The 20,383-nt window shown below is 42.3% G+C and overlaps 1 protein-coding gene across 1 annotated transcript in view; it reads left to right on the forward strand.

Annotated features, from left to right (window-relative positions):
• Positions 1–20,383, forward strand: part of PAPPA (pappalysin 1) — a 180,977-nt gene that overhangs the window by 68,653 nt on the left and 91,941 nt on the right. Inside the window, exons 6-7 of the mRNA XM_062590886.1 lie at positions 1,534–1,655; positions 7,547–8,054. Of these exons, the coding sequence (XP_062446870.1) occupies positions 1,534–1,655; positions 7,547–8,054 (630 nt within the window). The remainder of the gene's footprint in view (positions 1–1,533; positions 1,656–7,546; positions 8,055–20,383) is intronic.

A 20,383-nucleotide genomic window follows, 5' to 3' on the forward strand; every position in this document is an offset into this window, starting at 1 on the left:
AATTCCATCTAATTAAGCCAGCAGAAAGCTGACTTCCAGAAAGATCCCTGTCAACAAATACGAGATGCTAAGCCACAGAGCAGCAGAGCTTGTGTCATCTCAAACACCAAAAGGGAAGCTAGAACACAAAGCTTGGAAGAACTGAGAGAGTAAATTTATAGGCATGGCCCTTTCCTCACTGAAGACCCAAAATAACTTCTGCCTGAGGATCAGAATGCCCTTCACAAAACATTGCTGAGATAAATCGCACAATGGGAGTTGGTTCAGATTTGCATAGCTGATTATAATAATTGATGACTCAATACATACTCATTTGAAGAGTTTAGAGAATGTATTATGCGTCAGACACAAATTGTTTGCCTAAAATCTCTGCCCTTTCTTAGATGGATTTGTTCATTTAAGATCAGATGATAATTTCTTTCTTTCCTTTTGGGTGATCAGCATTCTGTAAAGCAGAACAATGGATTCTGAATAATAAGCAACTTTTTGGCATGAATAACCACACATTCTAGGTCATACACAATTCCAAACTGCATGACCCCACAGGACGTTAGGGATGAACTGTGCAAGCCACATGCTAAGCTGATACAAATCAGTTTAATGTTATGGAAGACATTAGAGTCACACCAGTCTACATCAGTTTAAGTGCTGACCTTGTAAGTGTATTAGCAAAAATATTTGTGAATCAGTGTTTGACTGAGTTTTTCTGTTCAACTTTTTTTGCTGATAGTACTCTATTGACAGTAGCTGGTAATGTGTTAGATATATTGAGGGAATTTTGGCATTGGGCAATGAAGTGTCTTCATTCCATGTCATACCACCTGATGGCATAGGCCCATGTGATCTTTCCATTCAAAAAGAAAAGATCGATCCTGTAGTGCCAAAGCTGCCAGATATCCAATCCACTCTCCCCCGTGAAGATGATTCAGGGAATGCTCTTTTCCGTATGATCACAACCAGCCCCTTTTCCATACTTCTAGTGATCTGAGTTGTGATACATCTCAAAAAAGCAGATACTTGGGTATTTAGCAAAGCCATGCTTGTGCAGAGCAACTCTGTCTCTGATGTTCTCAGTCTGAGACTTTACTCTCGTCTCTAATCAACTGTATGCCCAAGGCCTTCACAGTCCTGGAGACACTGTGAGTTTGTGCAATAAATCCATGGTAGGAGCAGAAATAGATCTAAAATCTCTTGAGGCCTGCTTTTCTACTCTAACCACTAAGCAGCACATATTTTCTTTTGTCAGAGTTTGATCCAGTTGCAGTGCAGGGGAAGAAAAGATATAGCTGAGCATGATTTTACAGGTCGTTGTCGTTTTGTATTCTATGCTAGAGTCACACGGATGCAGTCCTCACAGGCCATTAGCCTGAACCTGCAGAAGGTCAGTGTCAGAAAACACTCTTGTCAGTGCCGTAAGAAAAGAGGGTTAAGTGGAACTGAATTCTAAGCCTTATTGCTTTTAATATAGTTGAATAAGCAGCTCATTCAGCTGTTACTAAGTTGGTGTGTTTTCCTGTTTTCCTGGCCTCCTAGAGAAGTGGGATCAGCATGTGATCTGTGTGCAGAAGGAAGAGTCCTGGTGCAATATGCGTTCAGTGCCTCTTCCCCGATGCCGTGTGATCCCTCAGGACACTGGAGCCCACGGGAAGCAGAAGGTGAGTCATGGTCTTGGGGCCTGGACAACTCTACAACAGTGGGGCAAAGATGTAGAGGCTGAGAAGGGGGAAAAGTTGGGTCAGAGCAAAAGGAGAGCCACAAGGAAAGGGGCAATCTCTGGGAGAAAGTGAGTGATTGTCTCTACGTGTAGCGTGAACAAAGTCAAAGGATAGATGAACATCCTGCATCCCTGAAGTAATGCAACTGGCTGAAATACCTGTATTTTGGCACCCATGTCCTGACCCTGTCTATGAATTAAATGAATTCAGGGAGCTGAACCTGAATTTCAAAAGGCAGTACAGTGCCAAGAAGTGATGACCATTCAGATCTGCCAAATGACTTTCTCAGGGGAGCTGTTTACTCCTTCTACTCCAACTACAAAAGTGAAGAATTGCATTTTTATTTATTTGGGCCTGATTTCTACTGCCTTCACTTGCATTGAATAGTAATTTGCTATGCCAGTAAACATGCTGAAAGGAGTGGAGAGTGCCCTTAAGCCAGTACTCTGCATTATGAACACAGAAGACTAAATCAAGCCTAGTATAGTTCAAGGTGCTTTGCAAGTCATTCTTACTGTTCTCATGTAGAGCACATGGGAGGGTAGAAGGATTTGCAGAGGTAGTTATAAAATGCCATTAGATTTCCATCATTAATTCTCCTCCATATGCACGAGTGGTACCTTCCATTAGGTAAGTAAGTAGGTGGATATGGTAGAGTATGTTTGAGTATAACAGGCAGAGATCAGGAATCCCAAGTCTTGGGTTAGAAGGACCAGAGTATTATTGTGTTCTGTTCATTATTAGCTAGTCCTTCAGGTGCAGCACGCTCTAGGCCCAGGCGTTACTTTAAACAGATAGATTGGCTCGTTGAACTCAAAAGGTCTTTGGCTGGATTTTGTAAACTCTTCATTATACAAACACTTCCTTATTTTAAGGGCTTCTGTGACCTGAAGCTAAGGCACGTGGAAGTTATTATAGAAGGAAGATTACTGGTAAGATAGTAAGATGATATGTGCAGTGTGGCACCCAGGAGCCTTCCCAGTCCTCAGGTCAGCGTGTGCAGCCAGCTGTGTCCCAGCTGGGTGATGGGACAAGTCTGGGCCACTGCTTGCCCAGCTGTCCAGATAGGGGAGCCTGGCAGGGGCTGGAATTCACGCCAACTCACCAACCGCTTTGGACAGCGAAAGGCTGGCCAGGGCTGCAGAACATAACACAGCATGCACCTGCCCCTGGGGCCGGCTGTTGTCAGAGAGCTCCATCCTGAGAAATAGCACTCCAATGCAAGTGTGACTGGATTATCAAGTAAAGAGAATTAGCAAATTTGGATCACTTGCAGTAGAAGCGCAGGATGGAAGGTGGAATTTCCATTTAGCCAAGGATTACAAGACTTTGAAACCTGGTTTTATTTGGAAAAAAAAATGAAACTTTTGAAATTCTCCATGAAGGAAAATTAAAAACAAAAAGTGTTTGAGGCTGGCCAAAATGTTTTGTTTAGCTCATATAATTCATCTTTCATCCACTGCAGTTTGAGTTTGACATTTCAAAATATCCCCTTTTAGTATATAATCTAAGGCAAAAGCAATTTTTAATATGAAAATGAAAAGTGTTTCAAACAGAAAAAGCAAAATGATTTCTTCCAAAAATGTCAAAACAGAATGTTCTATTATTGTTAGAACTTTCTTCTCGTTTTATTTTCCAGAAGAGAATTTTGGCCAAATCAACCCAATTTTGCAAAATGGCTTGATTTTGAAAGAACTGCATATTCCATTGAGATATGCAGTTCCATCAAAATTTCTCCAACACACTCTGATTTGAAAATTTCTTCTAGATCTCACATGCCTTGCCAGAGGCATCATTCCTAGAGAAACTAAGCTATTCTAAGATTTATTACTCAGCTGCATTTTACATTTAATTTCCTCTTCTTACAGTGTGTGCCTGCATATTCTTAACTACGAAGGGTGCAGTCTGATCCTTATCTGTTTCATTCAGTTGCTGTCGTGCCATTGTGCCAGAAAGAAAATCTGGGACTCCTGTTCTCTTGCTATGTTAATAAGTTGTCTCCCCTTCAACGTAGAAAGTACAGCAAATGCATAGTATTTATTGCTCTGTAATTTTCTGTCATCACTACCACACTCCCTGACATTCAGGATCTCTGCCTATTTGCACTTAGTCTGAGTTACAAATAGCACAGTTAGATCATTGTCTGGCTTCTTTAATTGTCTATCTGTGAGTACTCAAGCATGCAAGCTTAAAATTCACTTTCTGCAAGCGTTCATGTGTGTAAAACTCCCCTGCTTGAATGTTCATGGAAAGTGAATACAAAAGAGGCATAAGCATGGCCAAAATGAACTCATTTTAAAATCTGAGACAACACTCATGGAAAACATTTCGCAGTACTCATCCAGCTTCTTACCAGAAAACTGCATTTCTCACATGTCTCTAAAGCACCACTGAACCAACCTGGTTGGTCCCATTTCCAGCCCTGAGGTCTCGTGGTGTTGTTACACTGCACCATTACCCCAGGTAGCTGACACCAGCTGTGGTCTAGACCGTGTGTGAGCCATTCTTGTTGCGAAATTCTGCCCCAGGGACTGTGTCCTTACTAGTGCCATGCTTGTGCCAGGTGTGGTGGAGGGCAACATCCTGGGCTAAGGCACTTTGGGATTCTTTCTCAACCAGTTGTGCCACTTGCACGAGAGGTTTTTTGCCTATCAGAGACAGTTGTGGGATGGCACGGGAGATCTGGCTCTTCCAATTAACTTCTTGTCTACATCACAGAGGAAGAAAGCTCTAACCTACTTGGAGTCTCACCAGCAAGACTAGCTACATAAACAAACCTTACAGCACCTTCACAGCTCAAGTCAAATGGGTTTTGTGTATGTAAAAGGCAGCTTTGACTCAAACATGAGTAAGTATCTTTACTTACTCTGTAATATATGCATATCCCAGTCAAGTCCTCCTGCCTGGCTTTGACTCAGAAGAAGCATGAGAACATTAAAAAATTGTGCTATCTTAGGCTGATCTCGTGCCCTGCCTTTCTCAGTGGCTAGTATTTCACTTGAGAGCGATTCATTCTGTACTTCAAAGTGGAGTTGTCCTAGCTGGACATCAGAGTCACATTGGAAGTCCCCCTGCCTTCATCAAATTAGAAATGTGACAAGTAAGTTCGGGTTGTTACAGTGGCTGCATTCCCAGAGCCTGCCAATCCCAGCTGGCATCCCCGTACAAGTGCTTCAAGTTTCAGCCCATGTGGTGGGGTAGCAGTAGGGTTTGAGGGTTTTCTCCTAGCTACTTCCCTTCACCACATCTTTCTGAGTGATGAGGCTTGCTTTAACACACAGTGCTGTGGTTGTGGCTGATGGCTCATGGAAACCTCCCTTCCAGCCTGCCATGCCTGTTCTCTAACCAAGAGAACCTCTCTAACCAAGAGAGGCTTTAGTGTAGCCTCACAAACTTCACATTCATGTTTTGTTTACATTTGACAGACGTGATGTTGTAGGAGATGCCTTTTACAATCAGTCTTGCCCATGATCTCGTAAGTTAAAAGATCTGCAGAACCTGAGCATACAGGACTACGACCACCGCTACATTATTCCTTTTTCATATACAAATATTTGTAATTTCACTTGTCATAGTGTTCACCCATCTCCAGAAATCTAGAGCTACATGGAATAAGGTACACCATTAATAGAGTGTTCCTTACCCAAGACTAAGTGCCTGATGGTATTTAAGAAAGGAATTCTTTAGTCTTAACCTCAGTACTTTGTTTACGTTTTCAATCTGTGCAAGACTATGGTCAATTTCCCAGTTTTACCAGGTAAAGCTGTTCACATTCAGTGTGGAGCAATGATCATAGAATCATAGAATCAGTAAGGTTGGAAGGGACCTCTGGAGATCATCTAGTCCAACCTCTCTGCTCAACCAAGGTCACCTAGAGCATGTTAGACAGGGTTGCATCCAGGCAGGCCTTGAATATCTCCAGAGAAGGAGATTCCACAACCTCTCTGGGCAACCTGTGCTAGTGCTCTGGACTAAATTCCCTGCAGGCTGAGTTCTCTTCATCCTAAATCAGAGGATCAGTCCCTGCCCTACCGAAACATGTAAGTTCATTCACTATTTAAGTATTACAGAGGCTTTGAACTGGTAGAGGTGAATTTGCAAGAACTCAAGTAAAGGCCACTTCTAAAAACATGTTAGGCTGTGAACCATTAATCAACTGCATGTTCTTATCTGTGAGACGGCAACAATAAGATGCACAAATCTTTCCAATGCATTTTGGAGATCCTAGGGTTAAAAACACCTTCTTTCAGCAGCAATCAGGAGCTTGCTGTGAATCTGCAAGAAAGTCACTTGAGGGCCCAGCCTAGCATAGGGGGACAGCAGTGAATGTTCTGAGATAACATGAGTTGAATAGGGTATTTGCTACTCAAAATGATTATACACTGAGTACTTGTAAGCTTGCCAGGGGAAAAAAAATTGAGTGTGTTAAATGGAGCTCTGGCTTACTTCAAAATACCTCACTGCTTCGGTCTCTCCGATGCTGAGGTTAGTGGCATTCCCGCTATTCTGTGGCATGCAAAGAGGAGAGGAGGGCTATGAGGTATGTGTGGGTGAGGGAGAAGTGGTAAAAGTTGTGTAAAAGTGAGGCCAATTGAGTTGGATCTCGGATGGGACTGACTGAGGTATAGGGAAATCATTCTGCATCTGGGTTGATTTGATATGAACAGGAGAATTCCTTGTGCTGTTTATGCTTGACAAAAAAAGGCACATTTCTAACACTTCGTTGGATTACACAATAAGAATAACCTTCACATGTTGCCCTTTTCTCTTTAAATTAGTACTGATGTCCTGTTCGTTCATGTTTGCCCAGTGCTTTATCTTGTTTTCTTCCTTGGTTACATTTAGCTGTGTTCCCCCTCTCTCTTTTTTTCCTCTGCTTGCTCTATTTCTCTCTTTTTGTTACTCTTCTTTATCTTGTCTTTCCTCTTTCTTCATTCTTATACTTTGTCTTCTCCCTGTCCTGCTTGCTCCCTTTTCGTGTGATTATTTGGTAAGGAAGAGGGAATTTATAGCTCTCACTGGATTCTGTTACCAACTGTTCCACCCATCTGACCTCTCTGGATCTTACAGTCCACGACTGCGTGCCAGATTGTAATGTTACCATAGTATTTGGGAACCCAACGAGCATTGTGGCTTTCATTAGTTTTCAGTAATACCTCCCATGTAGTTGAACATAGCCAACGGTGAGAAACATAGAAGTACAAGTGCCTGTTATTTCATCATGAAGAATGTAGAGAGCCAGCTCAGACCTGTGCTCCATGTGCGTCTGGAAAAGAGGAGGCTTACACAAGATGGATGATGAGCCTGTAAATGGTATAGGAGCGAACTGAATATTTTGCCCCTCAGCAAGACAATGCAGCTGTTTCTTGGAGTCAACAAAATCTCTTTCCTTTTTCTTTGTTATAGACAAGAGAAAAAGGCAGTATTTTAGAGTGACAGACAAGGGAGTAGCTTAGGAGTACTGAGGTAAAATTAAGGTAAAGTGAATGGATTTCTCAGATAGAGCACCAAGAGGTAGAAAATGTCATGGTTTAGAACAAGCAACTGTGCTAGAAATAGAAAATATGGGACCAGACACACTGGTACATTTTTTTGTGTCTAGTTCAGCTGGGCACTTAAACTGTATTTATGTCTCTTTCTCATGATAAATTGGCATTATGTTTCTCCTCTCCAAGATGATCATGTCTGTTTTTCTGCCAAAGTGAATAATTAGATTCCCTGGACATATATGCTGTCCAGTCACAGGTCTCTCTTTCAAGATTGGTGCCAGTGATAGCCCATGTTCTCTGACTTCTTTTATCTCCATTTTTTACTTCCTTCTTTTTTTTCAGGGCACCCTGATGTTGAGCAGCCTTGTAAATCCAGTGTCAGAACGTGGAGTCCCAACTCGGCAGTCAACCAACACACAGTGCCCCCAGCCTGCCCTGAGCCTCAGGGCTGCTACCTGCAACTGGAGTTTCGTTACCCCCTGACTCCAGAGTCCCTCACAGTCTGGGTGACATTTGTTTCCCCTGATTGGGACTCCAGTGGAGCAGTGAATGACATCAAGTTGCTCACCATCAGCGGGAAGAACATTTCTCTTGGGCCTCAAAATGTCTTCTGTGATATCCCATTGACCATAAAGCTGGACGCAGGACAGGTGGGCGAGGAGGTGTACGGTATCCAGATCTACACTCTGGATGAGCACCTGGAAATTGATGCTGCTATGCTGAGTTCCGTCCCCCACAGCACACTGTGTGCCGACTGCAAACCCATCCAGTACAAAGTGGTTCGGGATCCTCCTTTCCAGACTGGTTCCCCAGTCATCATCTCAAACCTCAGCAGGAGATTCATTGACATGTAAGTACTGCTTTTCAGAGAGCTGAATAGGCATATTTAGGGGAAAAAAAAAAAGAAAAAAAAAAAACTTTTCATCTCATCCTGTTAATGTCTAGCATTGCAATTGAAAATTGAATGTTGGGATTTAAAATTAGCTAGACATACCAAATATCACCAAGAGAGGATATTCCCATAATTTCACTGTGGAACTGGGAACTTCACACTCAGGTGAAATAGCCTAGAATTGCATGGGTAGTTCTTGGGAATTATCATGGGATTTCCTGGCTAGTTGTACAGACACATGAAATTCAATATTTCCATAAAGCAAGAGGCTATTGCAAGCTTATCTGAGCTCTGATAAATTAAATGTTTAAGAAGTCACCTAAGAGAGGATCACAGGAGTAACATGGTCATAATTCCTTAGAAATACATCTTTTGAAAGTAATAATTTGGTGGAGGAGACAGAATCATTTCAGTGCTGGAACACTAACATTTCTAATAAATGCTAGAGGAAGAATGTAAAAAAGTACAATCGCATATTCAGGTGTATAAATGTATTTCAGCTACTTTCTGTTTTCATTTGTCACTACCATAAACTATTGGAGTGGAACTGATCTAACATAGTTCACGTGTCAAATCTGCTAGTTTGTTGTAGGGACTGAACTTCTTCCCAGATGCAATTATACTGTCAAGAAACATAGGACTTTTGAAGATAGTCCGACTTCAAAATACTTAATGATTTCAAGGAGATCCATAATCTACCCATAGGTGTTCTACAAGCAGCAGGAAAAACATCTCTTGCATAACGTGATTCCCTGGAAGTGATTCACTCATCTGTAGGAACAACATGAAGCTCTTTTGAAAATGAATACCAGATTAAAGGAAACCTGCTAAGAAAACTGCACTCTAATTTAGAAAAGATGATCTGATTAGTACAGCTAATATCAAGGAAGCATACATCATTATGTTCTTCTAAACCATATTTAAATATAATAAAAATGATTAATTAACCATTCAGTAATCATAAGCTACCATCCCTTTCATGGCGCAGTTGTACATCTCAGAAGACACAAATTACTCCTGAGGCTTTAAAAATTCAAGGTGACTAACAATACTGATAAAAAATTGAAACCCAGGACCTCAATAAGGTGCTGAAAGTTAAGCATGTGCTTAAGTGCTTTCTTAGGTCATAGCCTTGTTCCAATACTTGCTGGCACTTAACAGAAGGTTAATATTGGCATATTGGAAACATGGAAAATGGTGAATTTTCCCATGGTTTTGCTGTGAAAGCATCTTTGCCTGAAACCTAGCCCATTCTCATTGGAAAATGGGACTGGTTTTGTCTGAAATATTTGCATACCTTAGCACAAGTTCCCGCAGAAATGGGGCTAATTTTTGAGTTAATAGCCAATTATGAAAAATGAAACAAAACAAAACAAAATTTGATTCTGAGCACTGTTCTCATGTCTTACATTATGATTTTTGGGGTGACTTGACCTCTGCACTGGGGTCATGCGGCAGAGGCAAAAGCAAGATGAGTCTTAGCACCTTGTGCAAGGACTGAACACAGTCTTTATACTATCTAAGCAGGAAGGATGGGAAGATGCTTCGGGAAAGTCAAGGATAGAGGAGTTGGGATATGCTCCTACATATATATAATGCTGAAGTAAATGCAGTATCTCCCAACCTATTCTCATCTACCCATTCATTTCATTCTGTACAGCTGGAATTCAGTATATCTATGCAACCAGACATTGCAGCCCCTTTATCTTTCTGTAAGCCTCAAGCCAGTTACCCCTCCTTTATGCTTTGCATGTTTTCCATATTAAATAAAATGACACCCACACATGTTCTATGGAAGGTTATTTTGAAGACAGTCACATATCTTTACTCTTGCCTCCTCTGACCTTGATCTTCACTTTCTCTTTTTCTCCCAAAGAAAATATTTGCTTGCAGTGTTATCTGTGAGTAAGATCCTTTTCCCAGGTGTGGTGACGCTGAAAGAGAAATTAATTTCTCCTACTTTCTTCCCGTCAAAGAGAAGGAACTTCTCTTTAAGCTGTGAGGAAAGGCAGTCTTTAATGGATAACCCTTGCCTAGTCAGCACAGGATGCTTCAGAGAGGAGAGGAAATAACTAGAACAGTGGAAACCTTTTATTAAGACATGCAAAATAACGCCAGACCTGTCTGTTCTCAAGCTGAGTTTGAATCTCAGCTCTTGGCTCAAGCTGAAGCTAACATTCATTTCTAAGTGACAAGACCTTACCCTTGGACCCTACAGAAACCAGGCAAGATTCACTCACTTCCACTGAGTGTCAGCCAGAATCATTGACATCTGTGTTACAAAATGAGACTCAATGCCTAGAAACAGAGCAGAAAGATAAATAAATCAATGAGAAGAAAAAAAGGTCAGGTGAGATGCAGTATAGAACTGCTGAGTCTTCACACCACAGAGAGTGATGAGGAAAGAGCCTCATCTGCAAATCTCAAAGTCTCAGCTCACAGCTTAATACAAAGTTTAGGTTGTGCTCATGTGTAGAGGGTTTCACTTTGGCTATTCTCTAGAAATAATGTGTGAGATGGTCATAATGGTGAACATGGTCATTGTTTTGCCCTTACTTTGTCCTTACTGTAATACTTGTACTCTCATGTAGTTGAAAATGGAAAGTAATCAGTGATCTTGCAGTCATTCTTAGCAAACATTGATTTTTAAAGAGCTCATTGAGGAATCTAAGACAGCAAGCTTTCCTGAAGATGTCACAGGTACAGTTAGGGGAGTGTGTGTGTGCATGCATGTCCCATGAATCACTATTTATTGCAGTAAAGTGGTCTAGGGTGAGCTGTCTGAGTTCTCCTGGGGTTCTCTCGGTAGCCAATTTTGCTAGCAGAGAACATCTGGGTGTACTGGCGAGATCTAAGCTCACCCTTCTGGCAAGCTTTGCTGAGAAATGCCAAGGTTAGTTTTGGAAGGCTGTCAGAATAACTGGAAAAGTTTTGGGGAATTGGAAATTTTTCCAATTTTTCTGCTGTGGTCTTCATAGGAAATCTCAAAATGTGGTAGATGGTGGTGGATTTGGTGGTCTATGTGGCATTAATTTGTTGACTATTTCAAGAGAAATGCTTGACTGATATAGCCCTAGAGAGAATCCTAACCCGAAGGCCTGGTATTAGTTTTAGTTTCACAGAGATGAGCATCACTAAGAAGCAAGTATGCTCTTCAAGGACATATTTGTTTAGTCATTCCTACACTGACTACTGCTTTAGTACCTAAGTGACACCTAGAGATACCACATTCATACTTCAGGAAAAAAAAAAGAAAGAAAGAAAGAAAGAAAGAAAAAGAAAAAGTAAAAAGAGACACTGGAAGAACTCTGCCTTTTCTCATATGGTAGATATATTTTTCTTCTCAAATTTGGCTGTTGGCCACCTACATTCTAACACTACAGCTCTTGTGTCACTTAGTAATAACTAAAAGGGACTAGTCATCATCTGTGCACAATTATTGTTTAAGCAAATACATTATTCTCAAATATTTTGTCAGTGAGGAGTTCCATACAGTGTTAAACTCAGAAACTCTGTGTCATTTACTGTATTTTAACTCAACATCAGAGACAGTGGGATCCAGATCTCAGTAAAGCTTCTAGAAGTGATTATAGAATGGACAAGAAATTATCATCATCAGGACTGGAGATACGTGACGACCATGGTGACGTTGTTCTTGGATCCACAGCATTTCATGCTTTTCATCCTGAACCGTTGTTTTTTCAAAATTTGCAATATTGCCGCATTTGCCTTTTTTTCTAGTATCCCATCAGAAAGCTGCATGATAAGTGACTTGTCAGAAACCCCAGACTATGAGTAGTTGATGTAGATGAAAAACAGTTCTTAGTCTGAATGTTTATGAAACATTTGGCAAATTTGTATAAATATGAGCAAGTAAAGGGATTGGGAGAATCAGCAGTGATTGTTCACGAGGAGCTAGAATTCACTACAGCCAGTTATCAGTTATTACAGGCTGATAGCTCTTTAGCCCCTGAACTCAATAGGAAGACTACATTTGACTTACATGACACACGCCCTACTGAACAGACGTCTGAAAAAATAGGAATGTCACAATGATCATATGTAAACATAAGTCCTTATTGAATGCAACACTAAAATTTCATGGATACATCTGTCCTTATTATGGCATTCCTTCCTTCACATTCATCTTGAAGATCTATTTCTCTGTTTTCTGAAGCTCTACCAGCCAGAGGAATGTATGATCTAAAGCAGCTGAAAAGAATTGCCAGATCCATCTGTCATGAAGATAATTAACACCATATTTCTACGCAAACAAGATACAGATCACTGAGTGGATGTTCTCCTGTCACAAAAGGCTGAAGTCCATATTATCATCATCTTCTGCCCATCTCTCCTCCACAGTTACCATGCCAAGTCTCCCTTGATATGCCAGGAATATTGGGGAGTAGCTAAGATAGGACTGAAATGTTAAAAAAGCACTCCACACACCCATATTTATCTACAAAAGCTGTTAGGTTGTCCTTGTGATATCAGCATGCTGCACATCTGGGTTCTCAACAGGCTTTAGAACTGTAAACAGTATTTCAGATGTTCTTGTACAGTGGTGTGAATACATACCCAGGAGTCCTGGAAATGCCTTGACTTTGTGATGAAAGAATCTTATATGTTTTTTTGTTGCTATATCCAATTGACAGTTCATAGTAGTCTCAAATATGTAAACCCATCTGCCTCTTCCCCTCTGTCTTGTAATGAAGAGCTCCCATTTTACTCAGAATTTCTTGATCTTCTAATTACATAATAGAGTCTTATACTAACATGCGCACCATTTCTAGACATCCAATCATGAAGATCAGTTATTTCTACATTGTAACTCCATTCCTCTCTGTATTGAGCAATTCTATCTACCAACACTGTTGTTTGTGAGTACTTCTGACTGTTCAGCTCCAGGTCTTCAAAAAACATTTCATTCCTACAAGTAATTAACCTCAAAGTGATAGCTGAAAGAATTTCCATTTCAATTGCATTTCTCTTTCAGTCCAACCTATTGTAGCTGTTAGAAGTAAATGCAAAATAGTGTCATCTCTTGTTGATTCCCTAAGTATTTGGTGTCCGCTATCACATCTAGCAGTATCTGAGACCTGCCATTATTAAAAGCATTTGTTCTCCTAGTCTGTATCTAGGAAGTTTCTTTTCCATAATTACACAATTCCCCATAGTACTTCTCTCTTGTAATATTAAAGAGATCCCTATCTCGATCCATATGAAAGTTTACAGCTCATCTCCAGTAAAAATACTTTTACCAAGCTTCAATGTGAATTCATTCACTTTTATTCATGCTCTTCTTTTTCATTTCTTTACAGCTACTATATCATTAATGTGCCCTGCTGCACCAACAAAGTTATTTTGAGCTTTCCCAAACAGCAAACACCTGCTGGTGTTCCACCAGGTTTCCCTTGCCCCTATAATATCCAGTTTCAGGTACAGTACTAGCAGTTCTAGTTCTTACCTAGTTTTTCACCTAGAGTCCTTGCATTAAGGAATAAACATTTCAGTTGCTCCTCTCTGACCTTACCCAGATTCCTAGCTGGATTAGCAACAGTCCTTTCGCTGTCTATAGAAGCTGCCTGATTTTTATTCTCACTGCTAGGAGTACCAGCTTTTTCTCAAGTTTCCTTTATATAAGCCTTTGCGTCGCAGGGGAGAGTTTTGAATGTATTGAAGATGTCTGTGGTCAGTTTTGGCAAAACTGGGGAGCTTAATCTTCAGCTGATGTAAACCAGAAGAGCTGCCCAGGGTTCAGCTGAGGCACTGGTGGGCTGGTGGGCTGCTGGCCAAAGTGGTTCATCTCACCCCTCTGTGAGGGGCTTTGTAGTGGTGGCTGCATTGCTGGTTTCTTCCTTGTGCAGCCAGTATTGATTGTCCTGTTTTTGTTTAATGAACCTGGAAATTTCCCAAGAAGAAAAATAGAAAAATATGAGCGTATTGCCTGCCCCGCACCTTCTCTTCCAGTAACAGGAAATTGGTTATAGGCCCACATGACCATCAGTCAGAACAGACGCGAAGGGCTCTTTGCAAGGTGACTCCTCTTCCTGACAGTGTCCTCGCTGCCCAAGTACCCCCAGGGAAATTCTTTCCTCTCCCCAAATGATGTGGCCTCACCTCTGACTTACATCACAGTGGTGTTTGGAGCTGGGACAAACGCTGGGACTGGGCAAGGAGGCAGCAGAGATGACTAATTCTACTCACAGGTGCCAGATGGGAATACGTACCCCTGCATCCGCATGCAGACTGTGCCGAGCGCGCCATAAATCGGAAAGCACAGAACTACTTCTTTTCCATCTTCTGTTCTCTTCAGCTTTGCTGCCTGCGTGTTTCCTTCTTGTGTGTTGTGCTGCTAAATAGTGAGGTAGCAGTTATTATTTATAGCTGCCAGCAGCGTGCACGGCACTTTGCAGAAGAAAAACACCAGGTCTTTTCTTTCAAAGAGCTTACAATTGAATGTTAGAGGCTAGCATTGCTGCTGCTCCTAGGGATTATACATCTCCATTTGGCTGATGTGACTTGACAGCTGGAAGCCACATTCTGATGGCTTGCTTTCGGTCTTGCTTTCTTCATTAGAGGTGCCAGGTTATCTTTGCAAGAGAATAAAATCTGCTTCCTGACCCCCCACACACAACAGATACAGCAATTTTTTCCCTTACTGCTCTCTGCCAGATTACCTTAACCCTGCCCCGGAGAAGAAAAAGAACAATTTGACAGTCTGTGCCCATTCAGTAGGCAGCTTTTCTGCTAAGCCGTTATAAAGATGCCATTTGGTGCCAGCTGTAGTGATAGATTTGTGATCCTTAGCTGTTGTGGTTTCTTATGTAATGCTGTAGCTATAGCTGGCACTTGACAAAATTCGTAACTCCTGTTCTGGCTCAGCTGCATATGGTGGAAAAAGAAGGTAGCAAAGGTGGGTTTATATCTTTGCAGTTTTCTGATCTTGAGAAAGGGCAGTTCAGAGTAATTTTTGATTCTGAGTCTACCTTCGAAGGACAGGATTGCTCTGAATTACCCCCAGCTGCCTTGCTCAAGAAAGCAATTCTAGGGCATAGGAATAGCCAGGGAACAGGGGCTGCTCCATTTTAGGAGTGACACTTTTCTTGGGGAGAGGCACAGAGCAGCTCTGCCAGCTCGATTCCAATTAGGGCCTCCCCAAGGACAGCTGCTAGATAGGATTCATGTCTTCAGTGTACTGCTGGTGCTATGCAGAGAGGCTGTAGAGAGATCAGACCTGTGGACTACGATTTAATTGTATACAAGTGTCTCTGAAAAAGTGAACATTAACTGCTATCCTATTATTAACCAAATAGATATTATTAGAATTTGATATATTTAATCACTACGAGACAGGATGGAATTTGAACTCACGACCTAGAAGTAGTAGCAGAGTTTTTAGCTGCAGGAAGAAAATCAAGGTCAAATGAGACTTTTCCTGCTGGGCAAAATAATTTATTGCAGGTGAAAGTCTCAGATGTGTGGTAAATTAGACTGTGCATTATCTCATGGATAATAATTTTTCTCTGATGTTTGTCTTCTCATGTGCATTTTTATTTTGGGCTCTAAATAAGATAAGAAGCACCAGAAATCTCCCAGGAATAACAAATGCATTTTCTTTGCTTGATTGAGGAAAGAAATCTTGGACAGACATGTGTTATGCAACAATTTAAAAATAACTCTCTTGTAAAACTTGGAGTGACTCTCTTGTAAAACTTGGAGTGAGCCTCAAATACCTCAGAAGAAGCAGAAATGCGTTACCTACCTTTTCATCAGCAGCATCAGCCAGTACAGCTTTTTTTCTATTGCTTTTATTGAACAATTGGCCTGATCATTTCCTGGGCATTTCTTTTATCTTTTCCTGAGAATTAAATTCCAAATTTCTGTTAAATTTGGAGCAACAATCAAACAAGAAAGGATTTGAAAACAGAGCTGCAATAACATTGAAATACCTGTGCTGGCCTTAATACTCCGTTGGATAAGGCAGTGATAGGCAGTGCAGCAAACCCTTTGAGGCTTTCCGTTCTGTGGCACGCAATGCACTGAGCGCTCCGGGGGCCCAAAGCACCCCTCGTGTGATTGCTTTTCTCAGAATTGCTCCTGGTCTTTCTGGGCAGGATTTCTAAAATAGGTCGTGACATTGGGCATCTCCATGCTGATGTTCTCATTCCTGCATGGAGCTTTCTGTGACAGGAGGGGCAAGGTGGAAATAAAGCTTCTTCATACACCCCGAAGTATGAGCCACTACAGAAAATACTGACCTTGCGAGCTCAGTGCAATAAACCAGATCACTTCTTCACGGTGGTACAGATTTTTTTTAAATGTAAGACCAGTTGCAGATGTAATGACAATAGAGGAAATTAGCTCATGATGGGATTTTAGAAAGAGGCTAGTGGAAATATGTTCAGTAATGTTCAGTTATTAAACCATTAAAGAACCCACTAGAGACCAGCTAGTAGGATTTCTCATAAACTGAAGAGGCTTAAGGCAAAACACAGAGCCCCTAAGGAGGGAAATGACAAAACGTTCCTGCGGAGCGGTCACCTCACCTCGCGCGTATCTCTGCGTGTCACCTGCCATGCTGCATACGTGAGAGCGCACACGTCTCCCTCACGCATCTGCACATGCAGGCCCAGGCGCAGTCCCTCCTCCTCCTCCTCCTGCTCCTGCTTCCAAGAGCAGAGCCTGAGGAGTGGCACAGCCTCTGGGCCCTTATCCTCAAAAGCAACGTTTCGGCTAGGAGGGATGTTGGAGGTGAAACCAGAGAAAGCTGCAAACATCTGTGTTCACTTGGGGCCCAATCTAAGCCCTACTGAAAACACACACACAATAACTTCCACTGACTTCAGGAGTCTTTGGAGCAGGCACTCGGAGTGTCTGCTCGCATGGCTCTGTTTACCATTTCTTTAGGATTACACAGAAACATGAGGGTATTAAGTTCTAAAAATCAGGTCTTGGCTCGGGATCGTTGAAAGGAAATCCTAGAAGTCGGGTCTGGATTCAAAGAAGTTAAAGAACATTATTCTGCCAAGCTGATGACCCTAAACTGGGAAGAGCCTTCTCTTCCTGCGGGGAGAGCCGAGCCTTACCAGATGGCAGAGGACGGCCGGTGCTGGGGGTGGCTGCCGCAGCGCTGCGTGTCCAAACCCCGGCTGGGGATGAATAATCGCCATGTCGCATCCTGACTGGAAGAGCTGACGGGCGGTTCCTGGGATCCCAGACCCTGGGCAGAGCGTGAGTCAGGCGTCCCTCGGGTAGCGGGCTTGCCGAAACCGCGTTAGAGCACGCGTGTCGGGAGCGTGCGGTGGGCTGCTCAAAGAAGCTGCTGCCCGGCCGGGCCATCGTTAACGGTGTGAGTAATAAGATGCTGCTCGTCATGAGGCACGACGCAACAGGCAAAGAAAAGTTTGCCAGTGACGACGACGGCCTTGAAAGCAGGTAGCCTGTCCTAACCTGCCGTTCGCGTTACTGCCTTCTCCTGCCCCGCCGATACGCCGTAGCGGGGTGACTTAGCTGGGTCCCCGGGTGGCGTGTGCTGGTGCCGTTCCCTTGAAATCGGTAGAGGTGTGCTGATTTCCAGCAGCCGAGAAAAGGCCCTTCCGTATGCCAGAGCTTTCATTCCTTGCTCAAAACGTAGCAGACCTTTCCTCCTGCAGGGGCTGCATGTGAACTTCACGCAGAGGAACGCTCCCATCCCAGATTAGCATCACTCACACTGATGAGTAAACAAACAAAACAGATTTTTTTTTCCCCCTCCTTCCCTGCCTCTAATGGAAACCAGGTGCTCAGACACTGAACCTGTGGGCTTCCGTGAAATTGCCTGTCTGTTGCAAACACCCATGAGGGGCCCTCGGCCTCCAGGATTTGTTTTATCCCAGAGTTTGTAACCCAATCTCATTCAGATCTTTCATCTATATCATCCACTTAAAAGAATTATATGTATTTTTTTTGTTTAACCAAGAAAGCAGAAAATTGTCTGTTGATGGTTAATTTTTTTTTTTATTTTAAGAAGAGAGAAAATAAGAAATATCTTTAAGGTCTTGGCTGAAAACTTTGTTTTTTATTAAATGTGCTACTGTGTCTTGAATTGGTACCAGGGCAAATACTTGGACGATTATATCAAAGTCTGCTGGAGTTAATCAGTGGCTTATATACATACATATATATGTATGTATGTATGTGTTTGCTACTTTGAAAACTTACAGTTCTTGCATGAAGAACAGAAAAGTTCTACTGAAAAGGCAAATGTCCAGTAGGGCCTGATTTTCAGAGCTGAGGCAGTATATCCAGGCAAGCAGTACTGCACTGGACCAGCTCCTGCAGGCAGTGTGCTGATCTAGCAGCAAGTGTGCACATTTGTAACTCAGGAACAAGCTAAAAGCTGAGTTACCCTGATTTAAGCAGGGAATATTTCACTGAGGCCAGTAAAGTTGCTTTAATTTTACACCCAGCACAGTAACTTTCTACTCTGATCTTGTGGTAGTTATGAGTGGTGGTAGTGAGTTCGGTTCTCAGAAGTATTTCACAAAGCAAAGGATGTTTCCCCTGTTCTAACTGATTTGATTGCAGCTTGACAAATGGGACTCCAACATTAAACATGTGGGGTCTTTATGGTATTGCATAAGTGTTTAAGGTAGTTATTTTTGTGTGTTACTAGAAATACCTTTCTGATACAATTTGAGGCAAAAGTTGACTTTGGCCATCATCTGGGTGTTGCTGCTTTCAATGGTAAGAATCCAGGATGCTGTTAACAGAGCCACTTTTTATAGTACAAAGTGTACCCTGCGAAGTGTTCACTTGGGATTATCTATTCAGGTCGTTGCCTTCTCTGTTGTTCTTCCTCAGAAAAAATCCAGTTAGGGCTTAAGCTGGGTTTGAGAGCAGAAAGCCACAGCGCAGTCCCCACTCTGTCTTCCAGGCCCATCAGTGTTCATTTAATAATACTTCAATTACCCTGTTTTGATCTGCTTGTAAACAAACAAACAAATCATAAAAAAAAGCCAGAAGGTGTAGAGCAAAACTGCTGCCCTTGTTGGGATGTATCTTATCGTGAGTAGAGAGAGGGCCCCTCTGAGGCTGCTCCCTCGGCATTTATGTCCTCTGAGTCAGCTCAGCGTCCGCAAGAGGCAGGAGACTTGTTTTGAGGCCTTTGCACCTGCCATGTTGCTGGGTTTAACAAAACAGCAAAAGATCGGACAGCAGCTGAAAAAACAGCCCATTGCAAGAGCTCTGGATTTTTGACGTCCTTCTTCTGTTTACAGTATCCCACCCCTCCTTTCTCCCAACTTCAAAATTGGACAAGAATTCTCTTCATTATCTTCTGCCATGCTTCTCATACCATTTTTATTAAAAGAGGGAAGGGATGGAAAGGGAAAAGGGAAGGAAAGGGGAGCATGTGCAAGAGAGGGAAAGATGAAAGAGGAAAACAGATGTGTCTGTACTATCGATGGCAGTGTAGGAAAAAGAAGAGGAATTGGGGTGCAAGCCTATCTAGACTGTCCTAAAGTGACCTTATCCCACGGTTGCTCTTTATCAAAAACTTTTTTGAGCACCTGAGGATGGAGGAGCCTGCAAACAGCATTGTAGCATTTCTGAGATGTAAAACCCAGCACAGTTTAATGACTCACTCTCTAAGTAGCATAGAAGAGAGCAGTGTTCAGGTCCTATGATCTAGAAATAATGAGCCCAAATTCAGTGCCCAGGGCTGGGAGGCTGTCAGTCTGGCTGAGCGGTACAGTGCTTCTGCACTGATACGGTGAATATTTGGGGTATTCAACCCCTCTGTAAATGAAGGTGGATGTTTAGGTGGCTGTGTATGGCTTCAAGCAGCACGTGAGGAAATTACTGGACAGCTCCAGGCTGTGGAGGATGAGACTGGAAATGACACAGACCTTCAGCTTTTCTGTGTGTGGTTGTATTCAGTGCACCTTGAATAGCTGATCAAAAGCATAGCAACAAGTGAAAATGTGGGTCACTGCTGTTTGTTGCCAGCAAATTTCCTGTTTTGCTCAGCAAGGCTGCTTTGCTAAGGAAGAGGAGCAAAGGCGAAATCATTAGAGGGAAACAAGGATGTGCTGGCACGCCAGAGCTAGTTCTGGGGTGTGGATAACTGTCCAGAAAACGTTGTCTTTTGGCTCAAGAATTTACTGGCAATTTAAGGTCAAAGAAAGATGGTCCCTCTTGGGGACACTTGAGGTGCTGAATTTGCCGGTTTCACATAACAGTGCCTTCCACCACCATAATTTAAGCGAGGGTGGCGTAAGACCTTGTTGCCTTTTCCTTTAATA

Source organism: Rhea pennata, chromosome 18, assembly GCF_028389875.1.
Source record: "Rhea pennata isolate bPtePen1 chromosome 18, bPtePen1.pri, whole genome shotgun sequence".
NCBI classification, from domain to species: domain Eukaryota; kingdom Metazoa; phylum Chordata; class Aves; order Rheiformes; family Rheidae; genus Rhea; species Rhea pennata.